Source organism: Falco rusticolus, chromosome 11, assembly GCF_015220075.1.
Source record: "Falco rusticolus isolate bFalRus1 chromosome 11, bFalRus1.pri, whole genome shotgun sequence".
Lineage (NCBI taxonomy): Eukaryota > Metazoa > Chordata > Aves > Falconiformes > Falconidae > Falco > Falco rusticolus.
The window spans coordinates 34,710,058-34,732,255 of record NC_051197.1 but is presented as its reverse complement, the minus strand read 5'-3'; the positions used below and the strand labels follow the sequence as shown (position 1 = coordinate 34,732,255).

The window sequence follows — 22,198 nt, the reverse complement described above, 5'->3', positions numbered from 1 at the left end:
CTCCTCCTTGTGTCTTCATTTCCCCTCCTTATTTTGCTTCTTAATCAGTAAATGTTCCAGAGTATTTCTTTCTGTCCAACAACCCTCCAGATGACCTTTTAGAAGTCAACTCTCTGGATCTGTTTCCATTTAACCTGGGAATAATGACTTCTTTCTAAAGTATTTTGAGACCTGTGTAACAGCAAGATATTTATGAAGGTGCATTGAAGTCCATTTATGAAGCAGAAATATTTTATATCAGCTCTACAAGGTGACAATTTGCTATGATGAACGGGTGTCCCAAGGCTCTTTTCTTTTGCATTTCCTTTAATAATGAATGTTTAGCGGCACTTGCTAAAATAAATACATGGTCTAATTTCTGCAAATACATAATTTTCCCTCTAATAACACAAATATTTTGCAAGGTAATATTGTAATGAAAAATGTTCCACGGCTGTTTTAAGGAAATTACATTTCTTTGTCTCACCTAGAAGATAAAAATGACAGTCACTGACTTTATGTTTCCCTCAAACCCATTGATATGTCTATTAAATAGTCAAAGTTCAAGTACATTCCTGAGTGCAGAAATCTATTCTAAACCCTTCAGCATTTAGGAAGAGTTATTGTATTTCTACTTACATATATAAACCCACACGCTATAAAGAACTGTCAAATGGTTTGGGAATTCTGAATGGTGGCTGTAGGGTGGCTAAGGGATCAAGCCTTGTGTGTCTAGCCTGGTAATGATGTATTCCACTTTCACTATAAAGAATCCTACTGAAGTTGGCTCAAATTTAAGCTAGTGAATAACTCTTTGCTTTCTCAAAGGCACATATTTAAATAAGTAAAAATTAGTAAAATATTACTGAGGTTTCAAAGACAAGCTATTTTTTTCTTAGCCAAAACTCTCACAAACATAGCTTGAAAGCTTCTTCACATAAGAATTTTCTGAAGGGACACTCTAATACAGTAGTGCAGCTCTAGCCATTATAAATATACGAATGAGCTGCCTTCCTGACTGGAAAAATAATGTATTTTTCTTAATTAGACATCACTTCTTCCACTCTGCATTTGTTATGCATATTTGCTTACTCTCTAGAGAAGAGAGACATTCTCAGTGACTTCTCTGAGCAAGAATTCCTCCCCCTCCCCTTTAAGAATTGTCTTCAATCTTTGTTATAAGTGGAAGAACGATAGTATTCTGCCTACACTTCCTGGAAACTCAGCCTAGGCCTGTATGTCTGCTTTTATCAAAATATCCATCAAAGGTCAGGTAATTTTCCATACTTATCTAGAGACAAAGATGTTACCTATCTTGATGAATCGAGTGTTAGTGATTCTCCCTCAAAATTAATCAGATATAATCATGAAGAAAATGAAGGACATTATTTCCATGACTGTAAGTGTGCACAGAAATACAACCTTATCAGATTCTACAGCTTCTTCCACTGTGGGCTCCCAATCCAGCCTTCCCCTGGTTTTGGAGTTGGTGACAGAAGACAAGGAAGCAAGCAGCAAACCAGTCAGTAGTGGCTAACTAGCCAGCAGAGCTAAGCTTTGCACTAGTGCTGGGGGCTATTAGAAAGTATGAGGTCAAATAGGGAGCACAGGACACCAAGTGCTAGTTTTGAAAAAGAAATGAGAAAAAAAAAAAAAAAGAAGGAAAGAAAAAAGAAAGAAGAATCAGTATGTCAGCACATTCATTGTAAGCCATTTTAAAGGTCAAAATTTCCAAATCATGTAAGAGATTTAGGACATATCACACATATAAGTGGTCCTCAAGAAGTCCACTATACCCATCAAAAAAAAAAAAAAAAATCTGTCAGCTTCTCCAGCAACAATACAAAGAAACTTGACTGAAATCAGTTTGTGCTGAAGGGACCCTAACATGACCCAAAGAGACCAAAATATTTTCTTTTATTAATTAATTTCTATCTTGGCATTACAGCAGTAACACAAAATTTGCTTGACAACCTAACTTAAAAAGACTTGAAAGTCAACAAATCAGTTTTCTTTTTTCTCCTTAAACATTCTTACACCTGAACAAAGATATCAAATATTTCTATACGATATTTTGCACTTAAATTTCCTACCAACATCCACTTTGCAAGTGTTGGTGCTGACTAAGGATATAAAAATAAAGGCTACAGCTCAAAACAGATACAATGCAATGATTTTTCAGTTGGAACTCCCTCATAATTCTATCTCAGTTCAATGTTCCATTAAATGGGAATTATACTGCCCTTCATCCAAACTGAAACTTAACACGTTCTGAAGACTGCAATTCTGCATTTCCTGACATCACACAGTTCTAGTGGAGATTGTTACAAATGTTCACATTATTCATGTGTTCTGCTATAAACGTGGCATCTACTTTAAGATGTTTCACTCCTCTTTGCAAGAAGCAGGAATGCCTCATAAAACATTTAAAGACCTTTGTCAAATAAAAAAATCAACAAATGACCTTTTTATATCAATAATTGAAAACAAAACAAAAATAAGAATACAAGTCACTTTCATAGTCATAAATACAACAGAAAAAATTGTAATCCTCATAAATAAGTAGGAAAGAAAAATGGACTGCCCTAGGTCAAGAGGTGCAGGAATGTGGCAGGTTTGGTGCTACACTACTGCAAAGAACTGAACGTTGAACTAAACCTCACTATTTTAACCAAAAAAAAAAACACAAGCAAACAAACAAAAAAAATGAAAAAAAAAAATCAACACACAACAAACCAGAATTTCAGTATTAGTTTTTCAGTTATGTTCCAAATACTGCAAAGGTAGCTATGAAAAAGCTTGTTTTCCTTTGTTTACAACATTGCCAGAAGAACTTCAGCACAGAATTACATCCTGGAAAGTCACAGATACCTGTGGCTTTACCAATGTACAATTACTATCTTACAAAAAAATCATACACACATGAACTGTTCCAAACATACTGTCTGGGGAGCAAAGGTAATTAGTAAAGAGTTGGCAAGTGTCCATTTGGTTTGCCAGTGCAAAGGCCTAGTTCTTTTACTTTCCTAACACTTACACCAAGATCTTTCATTCTGTGACCACATACAGGTCTTTTGGTCCACACAGAAATGTTCCAGATCATGTGGTGAAATATACTTTTTGCCTGCAGAGCTAACTGTGCATAAGCCATGGAGTTAGGGAGGCAGGGGACCACAGAAGAGAAAAGAGATCTCACAGCTAAGCAGTAAAGTGCTGCTTTAAGTAACAAGATTATATTCCAGATCTTGTCACAGAATTCCTGTATGTTGTTACAAAATCTACTTACACTAAACTTTCCAGACAGCAGTCATTAATGACTGGTCTGCATTTAACAGGTTTCTATCTTAATTATACCATTCTGATTTGCAGAAGTGGTGACCTTTCAAAACTGCAAATTAACTAAAGTAAGGTATGCTTTAAAGAGTAAGGTGCTTGTCTCAGATTAAGCTTTCTGAATCAATAGATTGATTTTCTCTTTGGACCGTTTTGTCATCACAAATATGAAAACCCATATGTGTCTAGCCCTTAGCTACAAATGATGAGCACCATCATCAGAAAGCTTAGGAATAGGCTGATATATCTAGCTGCAGAAAATTTTGAATTCCATAAATATAGCCTGACCTATACATTGAGCAACACAGATATAATAAGACACTGAATATATTTTCATTCTCTACACAGGGAAGATAATCCCGTAGTGGAAAAATGGTATGTGACAGTAAAAACTGCCATAAGATACAGAGACAAGGCTACTTCCTGGAAGGTGGGTACTTAGCTTTGCAACCTGCATGTCACTCTGCACACGTGATTTCTTAGTTTTTAAAAACATCCTCAAAAAAAAAAAATCAGAAATTTGATGAATAGACACAATGCTGCTCTCCCCAGGCTTTATCAGCAGAACTGGGATGTGTGTATCTCCTTGCTCAGATCCACCCCTTGAAGTTCAGGGAGTACTGTGAGAGCATTAGGACACTTTCAGCTTCTGTGTACGACAGTGCTAGACTTTCATCAATGAGTTTTGCAGACATTTGCTTACAGCACAGAAGTGAAACTCAGGGACTTTGGTTGCTACCTCAGGCCTTGCAGTATGACATAGAGGCTTTCTATCCATTTTTTGTGTCTTTTTCCACCTCCTTTCAGCTGCTCTATTCCCCGCTGCCATCTCAGTCCTAGCATCCAATTTCTTCTCTTAAACCAGTTTCATCATTCTTCCTCTGACGCTTTGGGGTAGCAATAGCTGTACCCTCACATCCTGACTCCCTGTCCCATAACACTCGTCTCCCCTCATTTGGTTTCATCTCTGATCAGAACTTCTTTCTGAATGTTAATTATTAGAGCTACAGAAAATTTCATTAAAGATTCTGATTGCATCCAGTAACAGTGTAAAGATCTGACATCAGCCATAAATTAGAAGATTTATCACTCTATCAATCATTGTGGTGCCTTCCAAAGATTACCATAAAGATCTTACATGACTTTTTAAAAAGGACATAGGCTTATGTACCTGTTTCCTACTATCTGTGGTCACTCACTGCCACCAAGACAAGCTGATATGACAGAGCTCAGATTTTACAGAAGGACAACATTATTCAACAGTTATTACCCAATGCATATGTGTCATTCAAGATTCTACTCACAGCTGTATTTTATGATCAGCTACTGCAATAGCAAACACAGCCGTTGCAAACCCTTAGCATCTCACAACAAAATCTTTTCACTCAAACTTGCAGCCATCTAGAACCCAAAAGTCTTTATGACCCTGACCTCCAACTTAGCTAATGAACTACAATTCCACACACAAAAAAATCCAAACCTCTTTAGAGTTCAATAAATGTTTCAAAAAATATTCTATACTGTAATATGGATCCAGGTCACACTTGAATTAATTGCAGGCAATTCCCAGAGCCTATGTCTGCAGAGTTCACCATCTGATATTCAGGAAACATGACATCATCCTTTGCAACCCTGCAGGTAAATTCTGTATTTCTTTCTCCTTGCTTTTTTCAAGAGAAAAGAGTTATAGTGTGATTTTGATATTTTTTTCAGTGTTACTAAACCTGTTAGGTCAATTACAGGTCAAATTTAGTTTATCATTATTATTACTATTTGTGTGCACTTAGATATGAGAATGCTGAATGCAATGTAACAGTTTTATAAACTGAACTAAACAGAATGTGGTCCCTCTCTTTTATACACTGATGCTGTTCATGTTAGCTCATCTCCTGCAGATAGAGTATCTGCTACAAGAATTGACAATCAGAGGGATGAGGTTATGGGCTCCTCCACACAAGTGAGTGAATGTGTGTGTGTGTGTTTGTAACACATCATCTACACATTCTGTTGTTTGTTTACCATATTTCACTCACTGGTGAGAGAATGCAATATGTTAATGAAAGGATTAAACAGCTGGAGAAAATAATCACTGCAAATAAACACAGTGCCTTTGTATGTGACCTGTTGTTTTTTTTTTTTCTGTACAGCAAGAGAGGACCTTTAGAGCACCATAAGTTTTACATGTAGCAGTTTTATCATTAAGAGATATCTTCCAGGAATATGTGCATCAGTTATTGTCCTGTAAAGAAGTTATAAGAGCACAATGTGAGACCTGCAATACATGGACCTATGTATAAGAGCTTATTTTGGAGCCAAGAAATTATTTATTCAGTTGAATAAACACCTTTGAATAAGGTGTTGTATGTCCCTTTCTCAGAAAAGTAAACTAATAACACAGGGTATGCAAGCTCTTTTGCTGGGCACATATGTTACTATTACTTTTTCTCTTGTCTGTCTTTTCTCTTGCCTCCTTATCATTCCATCTCAAAAAATACCCATGTTATTCAGAATCAGATCATAAACCCTTTGAGGACAAGATTGTATTTCATCCTATGTTTGTACAGCCCTTGGCTAAACAAGAATACCTGATCATGACTGTGGCCACTAGCCCTACTGTACACACAGGTCAGACAGTCACACACACACAGAGGAGCAGCTCTTTCCTGACTTTCCAAGTGTTTGGTATTCACAGCTTCAGAAAAAGTTTCAGAAAAGATTAACTTGCAGCTGCACAGTCTAATTTTTTGCATTGTCTCAGTGACCAACACATGGAGGTCTTCTAAAAATCTAATCATTCTCTTCTTTGAAAAAACAGTTCTGAAGTGTTTTGGAGCTTACAGTCAGAATTGGGTGTGTGTCCTCCAAACAGCCTTCTCAGGGTAGCTAACAGAAAAGTATAACTTGGAGTTTGAAGACCCGCAGTAGGTTATTTTAAATTAAAATAAAATTAAAAAAAAAAAGAATTATTTTCCTGTTCTAATATACAGCCAAAGAAAATTCAAAAAATATGGTAAAAACCCACAAAGATAAAATAAATCCTGTAAGACACTTGAAAGCATTTTCAGACTTTCCACTGATGTCACCACTGAGGTGAGACAGGTGAGCAGCAATTCTGTTGCAAAGAGAAACAGAGAGCATCAACTGCAGAGAGCAGATGAAAACGGCATATCTGACATGCTCTGTTATTAAAATGACTTCATTGCTCAGTGAAGACTGTTTTTTAGAAGCTGTGGTTTGCAAGCAATCCTTCCCTTGCTATTTAAGGCATGCTCCTGCAATAACACACTTGTTGACATCTCTGGAGCAGAATCACTTCCACGTTGTAAATGGCTCTCTTCCCAACAGTAGCACAAAAACTGAAACCAGCTACTGTAACAAACACTTGCCTGTTTATTCATGGATTGTGCAAAACTGCATCTTAGTAGGCTCTTAAGCCCAGCATTAATCACAGCAAGAAAACAAATACAGCTGTTGATTTTTTATTAGCTTGTAGAACAATCTGATCCCCAAATCTCGGAATTTTTGTGGGACCTTTTCTCCTGGACTCTTCTATGATTTCTAACGAACTTAATACAGCCTGTGTTGATTCAAAAGGCATCTGTAGGCGAGAACTCCATAAACAGTATGCCTCTATAAATACTATCTCACTACATATTAAAACTTACCTGTTTTATCACTTCAAAATCCTCATGGCCAAAAAGGCCAATCTTCAGAAAAATATAAAGTGCTAAATTCAAAAGGCCGTGTATCACTGGATTTTATAAAAGTTTCACCTCTGAGTATTACAAGACTTCTAAGTATTACAGCACCTTGATCCATTAATATCAAGGATAAATAACTTTGTAGATCTCACATTCATTTCCTTGAACCACCTCCCACATATTCAGTACCATTCCACTGTAAACCCTCTAAGTTGTAAGTATGCAAGTTGACACTGGGTTACGCTGTTACGATTGCTAATGTCTTCTAAGAGTGAGAGTACTGGGTGGCTCTCAGAAACATTTATTTCTAAGTCATTTGATTAGCAGACTAGGACAGCAAAACCAGAAATGCTACTAAGTTGTGCTAACACATATTTCTTACTGCTGTTTCACATCTTTCCCTCAAACCTCAACCACATTTCATACTTCAGACTAACACACTAGACTGCAGGTGTGTGGAGGATGTAGAAAAGTCTTTCAGTTCTGTTGAGACAGCACAGTTGAGTACAGAAGCATTAATGAAACTGCAAGCAAGGCCATGTATTTTTGTGTACTTGTCGGGCAGTCTCAGTTATCATAGATGTTATGCTTCCACTCACACACACAGATACGTGGCACAGGTAGGCATGCATCTTCACACACATTATTTGGGGATGAGGGAACTTGTATCTATATCACTTACAAGAGACCTAGGGGATCAAGTCAAAAAAAAAAAAAAAAAAAAAAGAAACCACATAATTTAAAACATATGCTTCATTATCATTTATATTCTTCCAAGAAAGAGTGACATGAATAAGAAACTCTCCATATCCTCTATCCAAAACTCATTAAAACCAAAATATTTATCTAAGGTGTATATGCATGTGATTCTGCATTCATTTTAGACATCAGAGGTCTATCCCAAGAAGATTAATTAAACTGCTGCAGTAACAACATTGGTCATCTTTCCTTCAGCTATGCAATCAAGGCAGAGTCAGCTTGGTCTATATCTCTCCACAATGGTTGGGTTACATTTATAAATGCTACCACCGAGACTCCTAAAACACCTAATTTACTAGACAGGCTCACTATTGTATTTACCCTTAAGTGTGGAGGATGCTTTGTAGCATGAAGCCTTTTGCTATGGTCCATTTAGTACAGCTTCTCACCTCATCTTGCAGACACTGGAAGTAAAATCTTCCAGTCCTGTTCTTGTGTCTCACAAGGAACCACTGACCAACTTCAGTTATTTCACGCAACACTGGTTAAAATGGAGACTACAGTTAATGTGATCATGTTTTAGAGAATTTCAGATTTGCTGAAATTAAGCACAGCATGGTTTGTTCTTACTCAGCACAAAAGTATTGGCTCCCCATTGATGACATGTCCTTTAGTACTTAGAATAAGGTAGAAATTTAGGTACAAGTCATCTGTTCCGTATTTTTATTTTTCTTTGCTCAGATACTCTATTTCAACATAATCTAATGCACAAAAAATCAGTTTCTTCAGATTAATTTGTGATAATTTACAAGTTGCAAGAGATGAAGCACCCCTCAGAAAATTTAAGGAATTATGACCCTACATTTTGCAACAAGGTAAGCGTTACTAGCTTCAACTTAACAGGTGATGAAACTGAGATCTGGAGAAATGAAAATGACTTAACACTTCACATTATGAGCTTCTGAGACAGCCTAGACTGCAGCTGACTTCTGTCTCTTAGATCATATTCTAGAAGCTTGACTCTGCTCTGCCATTTATCTTACCCTTTTTTTCCACCTACATATGTCTTAACTCACAAGCATCCAGAAACAGTTCAGAGACTAATATTATCTTAAATATTCCATTCACAGCTTCTGCAATGTATATGAATACCTGGAAAGGCTTTACTAGCTGTATATTTTTGTACCATCTCAGCTGAGGCTCCGTATTGTATTACATTTCCCTGAGTGTAAAATCTTTCAGCTCATATAGGATATATATCCTTCATCTAACCAACTACTATCTCCTTATATGTTGTACAGGAAGCTTCATTGTACAGCTTCATTTTTCTATTAGCTAATTTGATTATTTCTTTTTGTCAGGAAAAGAATGTATATCAAAAGGCAATTAAAAATATTGCTCCATTGAGTCCACGTTTTTGCAACAACAAAAGAAGTCATTCATGCACAACAAAAAATAACTCTAGAGCTCTATGCTGGGCAGCAGGATTATGAATGAAGAACAGAGATTGTAAGAGAAGTCTTTGAAACTAGAGAATAGAAACCTAAGCAAGCAGGCTAGCCGAGGAGGCACTGACACTGCAAAGTAGTGGTATAAAAGGACAGGACAGGACAGGACAGGACAGGACAGGGAAAGGAAAGGGAAAGGGAAAGGGAAAGGGAAAGGGAAAGGGAAGGAAAGGAAAGGAAAGGAAAGGAAAGGAAAGGAAAGGAAAGGAAAGGAAAGGAAAGGAAAGGAAAGGAAAGGAAAGGAAAGGAAAGGGAAAGGAAAGGAAAGGAAAGGAAAGGAAAGGAAAGGAAAGGAAAGGAAAGGAAAGGAAAGGAAAGGAAAGGAAAGGAAAGGAAAGGAAAGGAAAGGAAAGGAAAGGAAAGGAAAGGAAAGGAAAGGAAAGGAAAGGAAAGGAAAGGAAAGGAAAGGAAAGGAAAGGAAAGGAAAGGAAAGGAAAGGAAAGGAAAGGAAAGGAAAGGAAAGGAAAGGAAAGGAAAGGAAAGGAAAGGAAAGGAAAGGGAAAGGAAAAGGAAAGTGGATCCTGTTAGCTATACAACGCTATGGATAATATAAGCTGGCACTTAAGTGCTCACAGCTAGTTTCTAAAATCCTGGCACTGAAGGCCCCAAACTTCTTGACTTGAAAAGGAAGGAAGCCTGGAAATAGATAAAATGTTGTAACAGTTACTGAAACACCAGTGAACAAGATCTGTTCACAAGTGTATGGATAGCCTGGAAATTCATCAGGACACAGAGTACAACAGTGTGAGAGAACAGTAAAGTTGCAGGGGAAAAACCAGCTTTTACCACTCTACCTGTTATTTTAATCTTGATATTTACAGAAGGAAGTCAGAGTTTTGCCGCTTTAAAGTTTTTTTTACTATTTTTTGCACAGAAGTGCTTCAGGGCCTAAACCGAGCTTTGAAGAGTAAACTATTCCCCCTGCAATGTATTGGATGTTCTGTACTTCATAATTTTGCCTGAAAGAAATAGCTGTTTGATTTCTAGTTATATACTATTAAAGAGGAATAGCTGTGAACAACAGACATCTCCACATGATGCAGAAAGCAGCAGAGCTCAGGGACAATCACTGTCTCCCAGACGGGGCTGGCAATCGCAGCCCCAGAAGCCAGCTCAAAGGACATGTCTCCCAAGCAGGGCACAGGCAGCCAAGTCCAGCCCTATCTGAGCTGTTACATTCCTGTAACACCTGTGTTCTTGCTCGGGTTTGAAAGGAGTTCACTCACAGCCACAAAGCTGAAATGCTAGCAAGCCTTGCCCAGCACACAACACTTCCTTGCAGTGCCTCTCATTCCTCTGTTGTCTCAAGTGCTATTTCTGCCACCCCTGCACTGCGCTCCCCTGTGGTCCTCACTCCTGGGGCCAGCAGCACAGGAGGAACAGCCACCCGAACAAAGGGGAATGATGGGGGTGAGGCTCAGGGCAAGTCTGTGCTGCAAAACACAGGGTAATGCAGATGCACTCGAGCTAACTCTATATAAGGTAGCTGAATGAGTACAAAGACAAGTCAAGCCATGACAGCAGAGAGTTCATTGTGGGTTAATTTGCTCTGCCTTCCTGGTGGGCCAGATATATGCCTATGAATATTAATTCTTAAAACTAGATCAAGAACATAAACAGAGGACAGAACATTTTCATGGCCTGCTGTTCTCCTTTCCTTGCTCCCAGCATGGTACAGTATATACCACAATGCAGCTGCACAGCAAAAGGAAACAGGGTAATTTTCATGCACTATATACAATGCATCCACAATTTCACTGTGGAGACTGTCTACTTGTTTAATGTATACACGTGCTCCCAGGGAGGCAGGCAGTTCTGTAGATAGGTCACAGGAGTCAGAAAGACGGTTTGATTCCCAATATTAGGTACATTTTGAAAAGTCACTTCATCCTGTTTCCTCCTCCCACTTCTGCCTTATTTCATTATACATGCAATGTCTCTAACCCACTCACTGTTGATTAGTTCTTCAGAATCTAAATATATAAATGTAAGTTCACCAAACCAAAACTAAAGGAAGTGGTTCCAACACACCATGCCACTGAGCTGGATTTTCTTTAGAACTAGTCTCTGCATGGCACTTTTGCAGCTTTAGGTCTATACTGCCCAAACATTCTCAGTATGTCAATACACTGATGTGGGCGAATACAGAATGATGAGCAAATGTCTTTTTCATACTATGTAAGAAACACTCATTAGTCCAGTGCCTCTTGCCCTGTCTATACTTATAATCAATATACCACAATAACAACCTAGCCATTTGCTCATTATGTTTGTGCAGGTCTAGGTGAATGGATAAGAAAATTACACGTTTAGTCCAAATCAGTAGCTAATTCTAGTCCAGAAACCACGTAGCTATGCCAGTGTGCTGCTGTGCTCCAATTAATATGTCCTGCTGGTGGCTTAGGTACACCATCGTAATGAAAATGAACTGCTGCTTCCAGTTCAGAAGTGGTTTGCATCAGGCCAGTCCCGGAAGAGAGCAGGACTGCCTGCATCTCTGTGCACACACAAACTCTCTGTCATGGTTGATTTTGAATAAAGTATTGGAACTGTGCAAGATTTGAAAAGCAGGCAAGTTGTTTCAAGTGATTAAGAGGTCCCTGAGTTTGAGACTCTGGGGTATGTATGTCAGAAAGCTTTAAGTGCACCACTAGAAAAAAAACAATATGACACAGTCTTAAACGTAACCTGCAGGGGAGCATCCATAACAGGAAAACATCAGAGGCTGTGCTCTGAAGCCTTCACTTCACTTTCTTCTACCTTAATACTTATCCTCCTGCCAGAGCAATCTCCCTTATCCTTTATCCTACACATAAAATGAGCCAATATTGCTAAGTTCTGCTATTTAAAAATTAGGTCTGACAGACTATTTCTAAAGTGATAGACCAATCTGTGAAAAAGCTTTTCACAGAAAGTCAAAGCCATAGGGTGTGCTACTCTGATGCTGATGTCTGTGCAAAGAAAACATAACACTTCGAGGTGGAAACCTCCACGGCTGCTGGGCACAGAGACTGCATGGCCCCAGATTTCATGTGTGTGCACTGGTTTTGGCTTGGGATAGAGTTAATTTTCTTCACAGTAGTTAGTAGGGGGCTACGTTTCAGATCTCTGATGAAAACAGTGTTGATAATACAGGGATGTTTATGTTACTGCTGATCAGTGCTTACACAGAGTCAAGGCAAGCTTCTCACATCATCCTGTCAGCGGGTAGGCAGGGGTGCACAAGAAGCTGGGAAGGAACACAGCCAGGACAGCTGACCAAAGGGATATTCCTGACCATATGATATCATGCTTAGCATATAAAACTGGGAGAAGGAGGAGGAGGTGGGGGAACATTCAGGGTGATGGCGTTTGTTTTCCCAAGTAACTGTTACACACGATGGAGCGCTGCTTTCCTGGCGGTGGCTGAACACCTGCCTGCCAATGGGAAGCGGTGAATGAATCCCTTGTTTTGTTTTGCTTGTGTGTGGCTCTTGCTTTACCTATTAAACTGTCTTTATCTCAACTCACACGTCTTCCCACTTTTACCCTTCAAATTCTCTCCCCCATCTCACTGGAGGGGAGCAAGTGAGCGGCTGTGTGGGGCTTAGCTGCCAGCTGGCACAAAACCATGACAGTCCTTTTTGGCACCCAGTGTGGGGCTTGAAGGGTCCAGATAATGACAGATTTGATTGAAATGTCCTAGATTGAATTTATAGGGAGGTTTCTGTGATTGTGATGCGTGGGGCTTGCTTGCCTCATTGTAAATTGGACTTTAGTGCTCATTAGTAGCTGTTTTTTTGCTTTTGCTGCTTACTGTACTGCTTATCATTTTATTGTGCCATGCCTGGGAACATTGTGATAACAGCAATGGCGATGCACCAGGGCATCACTGCTGTTTCTGTGCTGCTGTACTGGACAGGCTGCAAGACCAGTGTGAGCTCAAGTCAAAGGGACTGTGACCTGTAGATGAGTCCACATGGGAGCAGGTCACCTTGAAGCACCTGTGGCCATGAATAAATCCACACCAGAGCAAGAACGTCTCAAAGTGCCTGTGGCCATGGTTATGTCTGTGCTGCAGAGGTACACCTCTGAAGGCATTTTAGCCCAAGGACAAGTCCATGCTGGAGAAGGTACACCTCACAGCACCTGTGGCTGTGGATAAGTCCATGCTGCAGCAGGTACACCCTGGAGCAGTGGCTGTGCATGAGGTCATGCTGGAACCTTTCAAAGCATGTGGCTATGGATAAGCCCATGACAGAGCAGGTACACCCCTGGAGGGACTGCAGACATGGGTAAGGCAACACTGGAGCAGGTTTACCTGTGAAGGCATTGTGGCCCATGGAGAAGGCCAGGCTGGAACAGGTATACCTTAAAGTGACTGCAGCTGTGGATAAGTCTATGCCAGAGCAGGTATACTTGTGAAGAGACTGTGCCTCATAGCTAAGGCTCCACTTGGAGGTATCCCTTGTATCCCTTAGGTACAACCCCCCAGGGTCTGCAGTCTGCAGATAAGTCCAAGCCAGAACAGGGGCAAGGAGAAGAGTTCATTGCAATGTTAAACCCTGCAGGCTTGTCCAAAGGGGCCAGGGGTGGAGGCTGTAATGGTAATACCTTTAATTTTTTGTAACCCATTATTTGAGTTGCATATTATAGGAATTACTACAGTAGGAAACACTTGAACCAATGGAGGACATGCCTTGCAAGAAGCAGTGCAAGTGCACCAGTAACCTGACCTGAGCTTGCTTTGGTGCCCAATAACTACACACCACACCACCTCTCCTTCCTGAGTGACCACCATAACAGGTGGAACCCAAAGTCATGGACCAAAAAAAATCAATGGACATTTGTGGACATTTGAAAGACATTTTACAGAACTGGTCCCTAAACTAAGGGTATGATGTCTGTGTACTATATCAAAGGACCAGAAGGGTGTGGTGGTGGTCATGGTTAATGAGGTTGTATTGGATAGTGTGGTACCTGAGCATGACAAAAATGGTATGGAGTAACAAAAACATCCCTATATTATCAGCATTGTTTTCAGCACAAACCCAAAACATAGCCCCATACTAGTTACTATGAAAAACTTTAACTCTACCCCAGCCAAAACCAGCATAGCATGCCTGTCAAAGCTCAGCATTTTTAACTTGGAAAATAAAAAAGTCACACCCAAAAATATCAAGCTTCCTGAAATAAAGGAAGTGGCTCAGAAGTGGGTGAAGGTTTTTGAAAGCTGTCAAATTGCTAATACTTTTGTGGAGGAAGGGGGAGGAACCTGAATCAGTGATGTCATGGAAAAAAAAATAGGGGCTTGTCCTGTAAGTGTTTCTTTTCCTTTTTTCCAAATGGAAGCAAAAGGTTTTTTCCTGGGGTATTTCGTTTCTTGGTTGTTTTTCTTTTCATTTGGAAGTTGGGGAGGGTAGTGTGTTCGGTTTGGGGTTTTTCATTTGTTTGTTGTAGGGGGTTTATTTAGTTTGGTTTTGAGGTTTTGCTGTGGGTTTTTTTCATAAACAGGTATTGATGCATTGTTTCATGTATGTTATGATAACTTTTTTGATTGGGAAGTCAGCCTAGATATTAGAATGTTATCAATCTTACACTAAAGATTTAAAGAAGCACACATCAGGAAACTAAGGATTTTAGTAAAGCTAGCTGTTCCATGTAGGTAGAGATGAAAGACTAACCAATAGTGCACTAAACGCTGATAAATTTAATGGAATGTTTCAGCAGTGGAAACATTTACAAGGATAGATTGAACTCCAAGTTTGGTGTTTATTGGTACCATATATTGGTATGTACATATTGGTACTACATCCATATATTGGTATGTACATCCAGAAATACAATTACGGGTCTATTTCTTATTAGGATAAACAGCTGAATACATGTCTTTTAATTGAGGGATTTACCTAGTAAAAAGGCCTTTTTGCAGGCTCTAGATATTCCTAACATTGTTGTTGTTGTTTTAATGTAGTTTGATGCTCCTAAAAGTGGCTTGGTGATTACAGAAAATTAGATGTTTTATAGGATGCCTGTGCTTGTGGTGGAAGTCGGACAACCTTAAAGTTTCTCCTGCTAGGTCTTCAAAATCACTACATACAATAGGCTCTTGGAGAATAATAATAATAGTAATAACAAAAGAAGCCCCAAAGCCCACCCAACATTTACTAGCATGTGCCTGAAATTAGTTCTTGCCATAAAACCAAAGCCTACACCCCTTTTCCAAATGTTGCTCCTCCATTAACAAAACCCTCCTTAGAAGACTGCCCAGCTGCCCATAGCTACGAGGCAGAGTAATCTACACAGCAAAGATGTGTGACAGGAGAATCAATCTCTGTGTCAAAGTACACGGTGAAAACATGGTCTGTGAGGTTGAGTACTTGATACTACAGCACAAGACTGCTAATTGTTTTAAGTGTACTACAGAGGAGTTAAAACTTATAATTTGAGGCCCTACTGTTTAGTAAAAGCATGTAGAAAGGAACTGGCTCAAGCTAGACTACTGTGAGTGGACAGAGAAAATAACTATTACTTGAAATAAAATACTGCTACCCCTCTTTCTGTCTTCCAGCCCTCTCTTAGTTAACACATTGACTGACTGTGGAGGCGGCTGAGAGAGCAGATAGTAACCTGCCCTTTCTGAAGAAAAGGGAGTGGTGGGAAGTCTCAGAAAGACTTATAAAATGGAAAGTAGGACAGCAGATTAAAAAAAAAAAAAAAAAAAAAAGGAGGGGGGGGCACAGGAAAAGCAAGAGATTTTCTTCTTTTCCTTTACGGTACAATATTCACTTGTTTTCTTATGATATCCCACTGCTACCAACCAGATTTATTCAGTACTGCCTCTCTTCAGAGACTTTGAAGGACAAGAGAACTAATGGTCAGGCTTCAAATGCTCTTCTTAGCTGGTTATCAACTAAAGGTAGATCATTTTCTGGCTTACATCAGTAAAAACCTGGAGTTACTATAGTGACATGATGATAGAAGCGTGCATAAATTCAATGTATGTGAAAAGACACTTCAGCCCTTCAAATAATTTGCTGTCATTTTAGAATATATGTTTCAAGCCACTTTTTAGGGTGAACATAACTTTAGAGAAAAGCTTTTGTATCTGCCATCAACTATCCCAAATTACATTAACTAGCTAAACCGATGGAATGTACATATACATAGAATGCTGCATGTTTTTTTTCAAGAAAGTATTAAACACAGATCTGTTTTTTTTTTTATTTTGTCAAACTATTACCTCAAAATTAATTGTTTTTCTTGCTACTCACATTATCTGTCACATCTAGCATGTTTTGCAAGATCAATCTCTTGGGCTCTTTCCTTTATAGAATTTAAAACAATTAAGCAATAAATTCACCTGCAGTGGTATAATTAAACAGATAATTAAATTTTTGAAGGCTCTTTAAGAAGCAGTTTTTATAAAATAAATACATCTTCTATATTTTACAAAATTATATAAAATAAGTAATTTCCCAACTGTAGATATTAACTTACAATGTTTAGATTTTTTTCACTACTGCTACTGCAGTAAAAATAAAAATTTGAGGAACTCTAAGCAGATTCTGAGATCAGGGAGTGGCTAAAATGGATGGGAAGATTTTTTTCTTGAAGGATTTAAACACAGAAAACAAAGTACTACATTGTGAGATGAAACCAAACATTAAGACTCTACTGAATAGGTTCACATAAGAGATCTAAATGTATTCTTTTTCAAATACAACTACAAATCTTTTGAGGTTGTTTTTTTTAAATGGTTTGTATAACTCTCACATATGACCATGCGGAAGACATTTTAGCCTTGTACATTATGCGTCAACCTTCCTGATCTAGGTTCTGACACGATCACATACAATTGTATTCTAGTTTCTGAACAAAGGTGTTATTTCTCTGCTCTGCAAATCTTTTCATTTGTTTTATTTCTACAGAGGACATTCAGGGATCAAAATGAGAGAAAGAAATATCAATTTCTACCTACCTTTGACAAAAGCATCCTGTCTCAGAAATGCAACACCAAATGCTAAGAGTTTAAGCCACAAAAACATGGTTATTTCTGGAAATCAGGCGTATCCTTATGAAACAGCATGTGTCTCCCTCTGGAAAGCAAAATAAGTGTTATCTGTCTGCAAAAGAACTCAGCAAAACTTGAACCAGAAAGGAGAATAACTAGGCACATACATTGCACTGCCTGCTTATCTGTGAAGGAGTTGCTTCCTCTGTTACCCAAACTAACCACTCGCAAACTCGCTAAGCAGTTTAGTGATGTCAGAGACAAACTTCTTCAAAAAAAATTCTTTCAGTTTCCAGGAAGTTAAAAGGGTTTTTCTTAAGTTGCTGCAGTAATGCTCAGCTTCCTTAATTCAAATTAAATATATTATTTTCAGCCATTTCTTTCTACTGAGGAGCTAAACAAGACTTAACTTTTCAAAGGACTGGATTTAATAGTCATCCTTTCTCTTCATATTTACTTTTCTTTTGCAAATATTCACTGTGTCCCTTCTACGTTATGGATGCTTCCTGAGATTTCTGTTGAGAGAGAGAAACCCAAACCATCAGTCAACAAAACCCTTCTACTGGTAACAAGACCTTCATAAAAAGATGTATCCTCAAGTGAAGTGTCTGCTGATTAAATGAAAACCCTTTAAACATGGGATATATTTCTGAATCTTTCTGCAATGATGCAATTCTAGGTATGACAGTAATACACAACAAATGGGTAGACACAATCTAATTCTGTTTTACGTAATGTTCAGTTCCTATTTAGATAGTACAATGCAATTCTTTACCATAATAGTGCTGGAGGATTGTGATCCCTTTCCTGAAGTCGATACAAGGTACAGCAAAAACATTTCCCCTCACTGCATGCAGTCAGTTAGTACTCAATAAGAAATGCCCATTATATAGTAGGTTAACAAAGGGAATAAATGTTGGGATGGCTTCTCTTATTGGAGGTTTCAAAGACTGTAAAAGAACCAGCAGAATCCTGTCACAAGATGGATAAAGGGAAAAGAACACATTTGTGCTTATTCTTGATTTCCTTTGGAGACTACCTAAGCATCACACGGGGGAAAAATGTTGCACAAATTCACATAATAATTCAAGGATGACATGAGTGAATCAAACTCCTCATATGATTAAACCCAGCTTCTACACATCCAACTTTGAGTCAAGTCCTATAACATAGACCAAAATCTTAGCTTCCATTAAGCAATATTTCTCTATACAAACTGTCTGTAATAACAACTATATTACAAATGTGTTCAGAACAAAACTGACATAGTGATATCACTCTGACACTCCAGAGACTCCCACTTTGATACACAATAACTTCATCCTAAAGTTGTCACAAACTGGATTTGGACTACAGCCATACATCGTCTGCAGCACTGGCATCTTAGTCCCTGTTATCCTAGGCAAAACCAAAATACCAGAAGGGCTGAAGTGTGCCACCTGATGAATAGGGTGCATGATATCCTGTGGAGAAATTCACATAAAGGCTCTCAGCAAGAACCAGGCTCTATTTCTACCTGAGCTTCCCCAGCAGTTTTATATAGCCTCCACCCAACTTTTTATGCTGTGTCGCCGAGACAAACTCCTGCACAGTGGACCTTTTCTGGCTGTGTGATATTTACATACCCTCCATAGCACTGAAATACTGCAACATATTGTATATATTATTTAGTGATAACATCACACACTTTAGCCATCATACCATTCTGGTACAATATTATTACTCGCATTTAACAGCTGAGAAACTATAAACCATCAACTACTAAAATTACTGATCAAAATTACAACTTAAACTCATGGAGGATTTAAATTTTAAAGATTAAGGATTAAGGATTAAGACTTAAACCATATATCATAAGTCTCAGTGAAATGCTAAGAAGAAAAATCTCTCTTTCTGAGAGCAGATCCTTCAACCAACAAATTATTTCAGTGCCCATTTTCTGTCAATGAACCATTGCCTCGTAACTCAGAGAGAACAAACACCTCCACAGAAATTATATAGTGTCTTTGATTTCAGATTAGTCTTAAGTGTTCTAATATTCCATCTGCTTGCAGTGCATTTGAAATAAGAATTTGTGTAGTCTATTTGACATTTGTCTGTATGGACAACTGAGGAAGAAATCAAGGATATTGTGGTACTAAAACACTGGATTTTCAAAGACACTAATTAAAGCCGATATTTTTACTAAGAGATGCCACAAGCATTTTAGTCACTAAATCCTTAAAACAGCTGTGAATCTGGCCTAAGAAGGAAGAAGGAAGTGTGTGACAAAAAGCAAACTCTCAAGAATTCTACCCTCATAATAAGCCTTTGAAACCAGGTAATTATCAACTACATACACAAAGCTAGAAATTACAAAAAACAAAGTCCAGATTTAAACAAAAAAAAAAATACATAGAATCAGCCAAAGGGAATCAGTATCCTCTGCTAGAATTTTCATTAGTCAAAAAAACCCTAAATGTCACAGGATATAAAGCTGTGTGTGCTGGAGGACTTCAGAATTGGCAGAGCAATCTCAGCTCTCCTGATTAACCCAGGAGAGCGGTTTAGTTCCTCTCAGCAACAGGGAAGGTCGGGAAATGGTTGTTGCAGACTTGCTAAGTGGAAAACATGGGCCGTAAAAGCAGTTGCTCCAGAAAAAGAAAGAGAAGATGGTTTGAAGGGAAAATTCCTACAGTGTAGGGCTGGCTGATGGCCAGGATATATGCTCTTCTGTTTCACTCTTCTGTCAAGGAGAGATTGCTTGCTTTTGCTAGCTAAGATCACTGCATTGTGAGCAAGCCAAAGAACAGGCTATGAAGTATGGAATTTTTAGCTCTAGTGTGCTTCAGAACGGTGCTGAAAGCAATACTATAAAAGATGCTATAGTGGGATTTTACACTCATCTTATATTGACCTCCATATCACATAGTTTCAGTCTGCAGCTTTCTACAAATTAATATATTATGGCTACACCAATGTATTTACACCCCATGTATTATTTCCTATTTGTGGCTCACCCAGAATTAATCACACATGTGTTTAAGGCTGTTAGAACACATGAAGTCTTTTACCAAACAAACTGCAGTCTTCTTCCCAAGGATAAACCCAAAACCCCACTTCTGGGGGATGAGGAGGGAATTAATTTACTCTACTTGCTTAGGACACAGCCGTATTTTTTAATCAGCTAATTGATTATGTCAGTATGTAACTACAGCAGTACACTTCCCCTGTGCTGGAAAGACTCAAAGCCAGAACCATCAATTTGTACTACCAAGAATTTCTAAAAGGACATTAAAAAAAAAAAGCATATGTTTAATTTATCCATCTATTTGGAAATCTTTGTTTTGTATGTTATGAAAAAAGCCAAAATACCCACCACAAAGAAAACAAACAGACAAAAAACCTGTAAGATAATCTTTCCTTGTCCGATCCACCTGTCTTGCAATACAGTAGATTTGTTAAATTATCATAAATGTCTCCACATTCTGTGCAGTTAAACACCAGCTCAAAGGGCAGTTATATCACAACTGCAATAAAAGACTAAAAATATGAAGTGCCAATAACAGTTTTCCTTTCAATTCACACCTGAAGCATTTGAAAAAGATAAATACATGCCTCCTGCTTCATACCAAAAATTTAAAGAATGGAGTCCTTGAAATATAGAGAAAAGAAAGGGAATTCAAAGTAGAAAGAATTAAAGCAGTATGTCCTTGCTCCAGATGAGTTGCAAATATTGTGATGAAGTAATTCACATAATTTTACATGAAAATACATTGACACCATAATCATAAAATAGATTCATTATGTAGTAATTACAGTGTTTATGACATAAATATTTGGTTATATGACACTAATTATGCCATTTGAAAATATTTCTGTGGTAAAGATACCATATATTTGCAGATAAATTAATTATCCCAGATCGAGATTGAACTTTTAATAAAAAAAAAAACAAAAACAAAAACGAAAAGGCAAACAAAAAAGGAAACAAACTCACAAGAAATAACAGAAATATAAAACAAGTTGCATTTCAAAACTAGCTAATACTTTACAGGAATACATGCAGGTCATATTCAGCTTTAACACCTAAAATACACCACAACTGGGTCTAATTGACAGTTGCACACATAAAATTTGGCTGTACTGTGAGAGTGAAATTAAGTCTCAAAAAAGCATACTATTAGATCCTGTATATTCAGATACTCTATCCTTGCAATAGCTTTATGAAACAGATGACGTAAGGAGAGAGAAAAATCAAATTATTGTATGGAAAGATGCAATGAGAATTCCCACAGTTTTTTATTTGCATTTATATGACCCATATGTCCCACATGAAAATAATAATTGTTGAATAAGGAGATGATGATAAAGATATCATCAGCCCTCATTCCCAGTTCTCTTTTTCTCCCACCTATGTAGTCCTTGGTCAGGTCTAATAAATGCTCACAGCATTTGATACGAACCCTTGAACCAGCAGTGTCCCTCTGGCAGGGAAGTATTTCCCTTCTAGCCATATATCCACTGTTTTTGGCAAGGTGACGCGAGTTAGATGGAAAGAAGAGTCTCAGCACAGGTGGACCTTTCAGTGCCAGGCCTGAATTGTTTCCTTAAATGGGGGAAGGGCAACTGTTTTGCTCCCAGGTCTTAGTCTTAGCCCTAGGCCCAGGCAATTGTACCCCTGGTTAAGCCAGGAGAAAGGTCTGGTTCCTTCACTGCTAATGAGACTGCAGCATTAGAGCAAGGAGTTGTGATCCTCAAAACACTACATACACCCATCCTCCTGCACAATCTCTCATAACCCGTCAGGCAGAAATGCTGTTGTTACTCAGTGACTGAAGCCAAATAGTGCAAAAGCTCTGCCCAGATCCCAAACAATCGGAGAGCTTGCTGAGAGAGACCAAGATCTCTAATAGCCTCCACAGTCACTGTCAACTTCCTTTCCACCAGGAAACATTTCTGTAGCTCTATTTTGTAGGTTGTGCTGCGCAAAAGCATCAGACTAC

General features: G+C 38.4%; 1 protein-coding gene across 10 annotated transcripts in view; it reads right to left on the bottom strand.

Annotated features, from left to right (window-relative positions):
- PTPRC (protein tyrosine phosphatase receptor type C) overlaps positions 1-17,449 on the bottom strand; it is a 70,654-nt gene extending 53,205 nt beyond the window's left edge. For all 10 annotated transcript variants that reach the window (XM_037404311.1, XM_037404314.1, XM_037404317.1 and 7 more), the window contains exons 1-2: positions 17,381-17,449; positions 17,181-17,298 (exon numbers count right to left, since the gene is read on the bottom strand). In XM_037404311.1, the coding sequence (XP_037260208.1) occupies positions 17,181-17,247 (67 nt within the window). In that variant the 5' untranslated portion in view covers positions 17,248-17,298; positions 17,381-17,449. The remainder of the gene's footprint in view (positions 1-17,180; positions 17,299-17,380) is intronic.
- Positions 17,450-22,198: the final 4,749 nt, after the last annotated feature.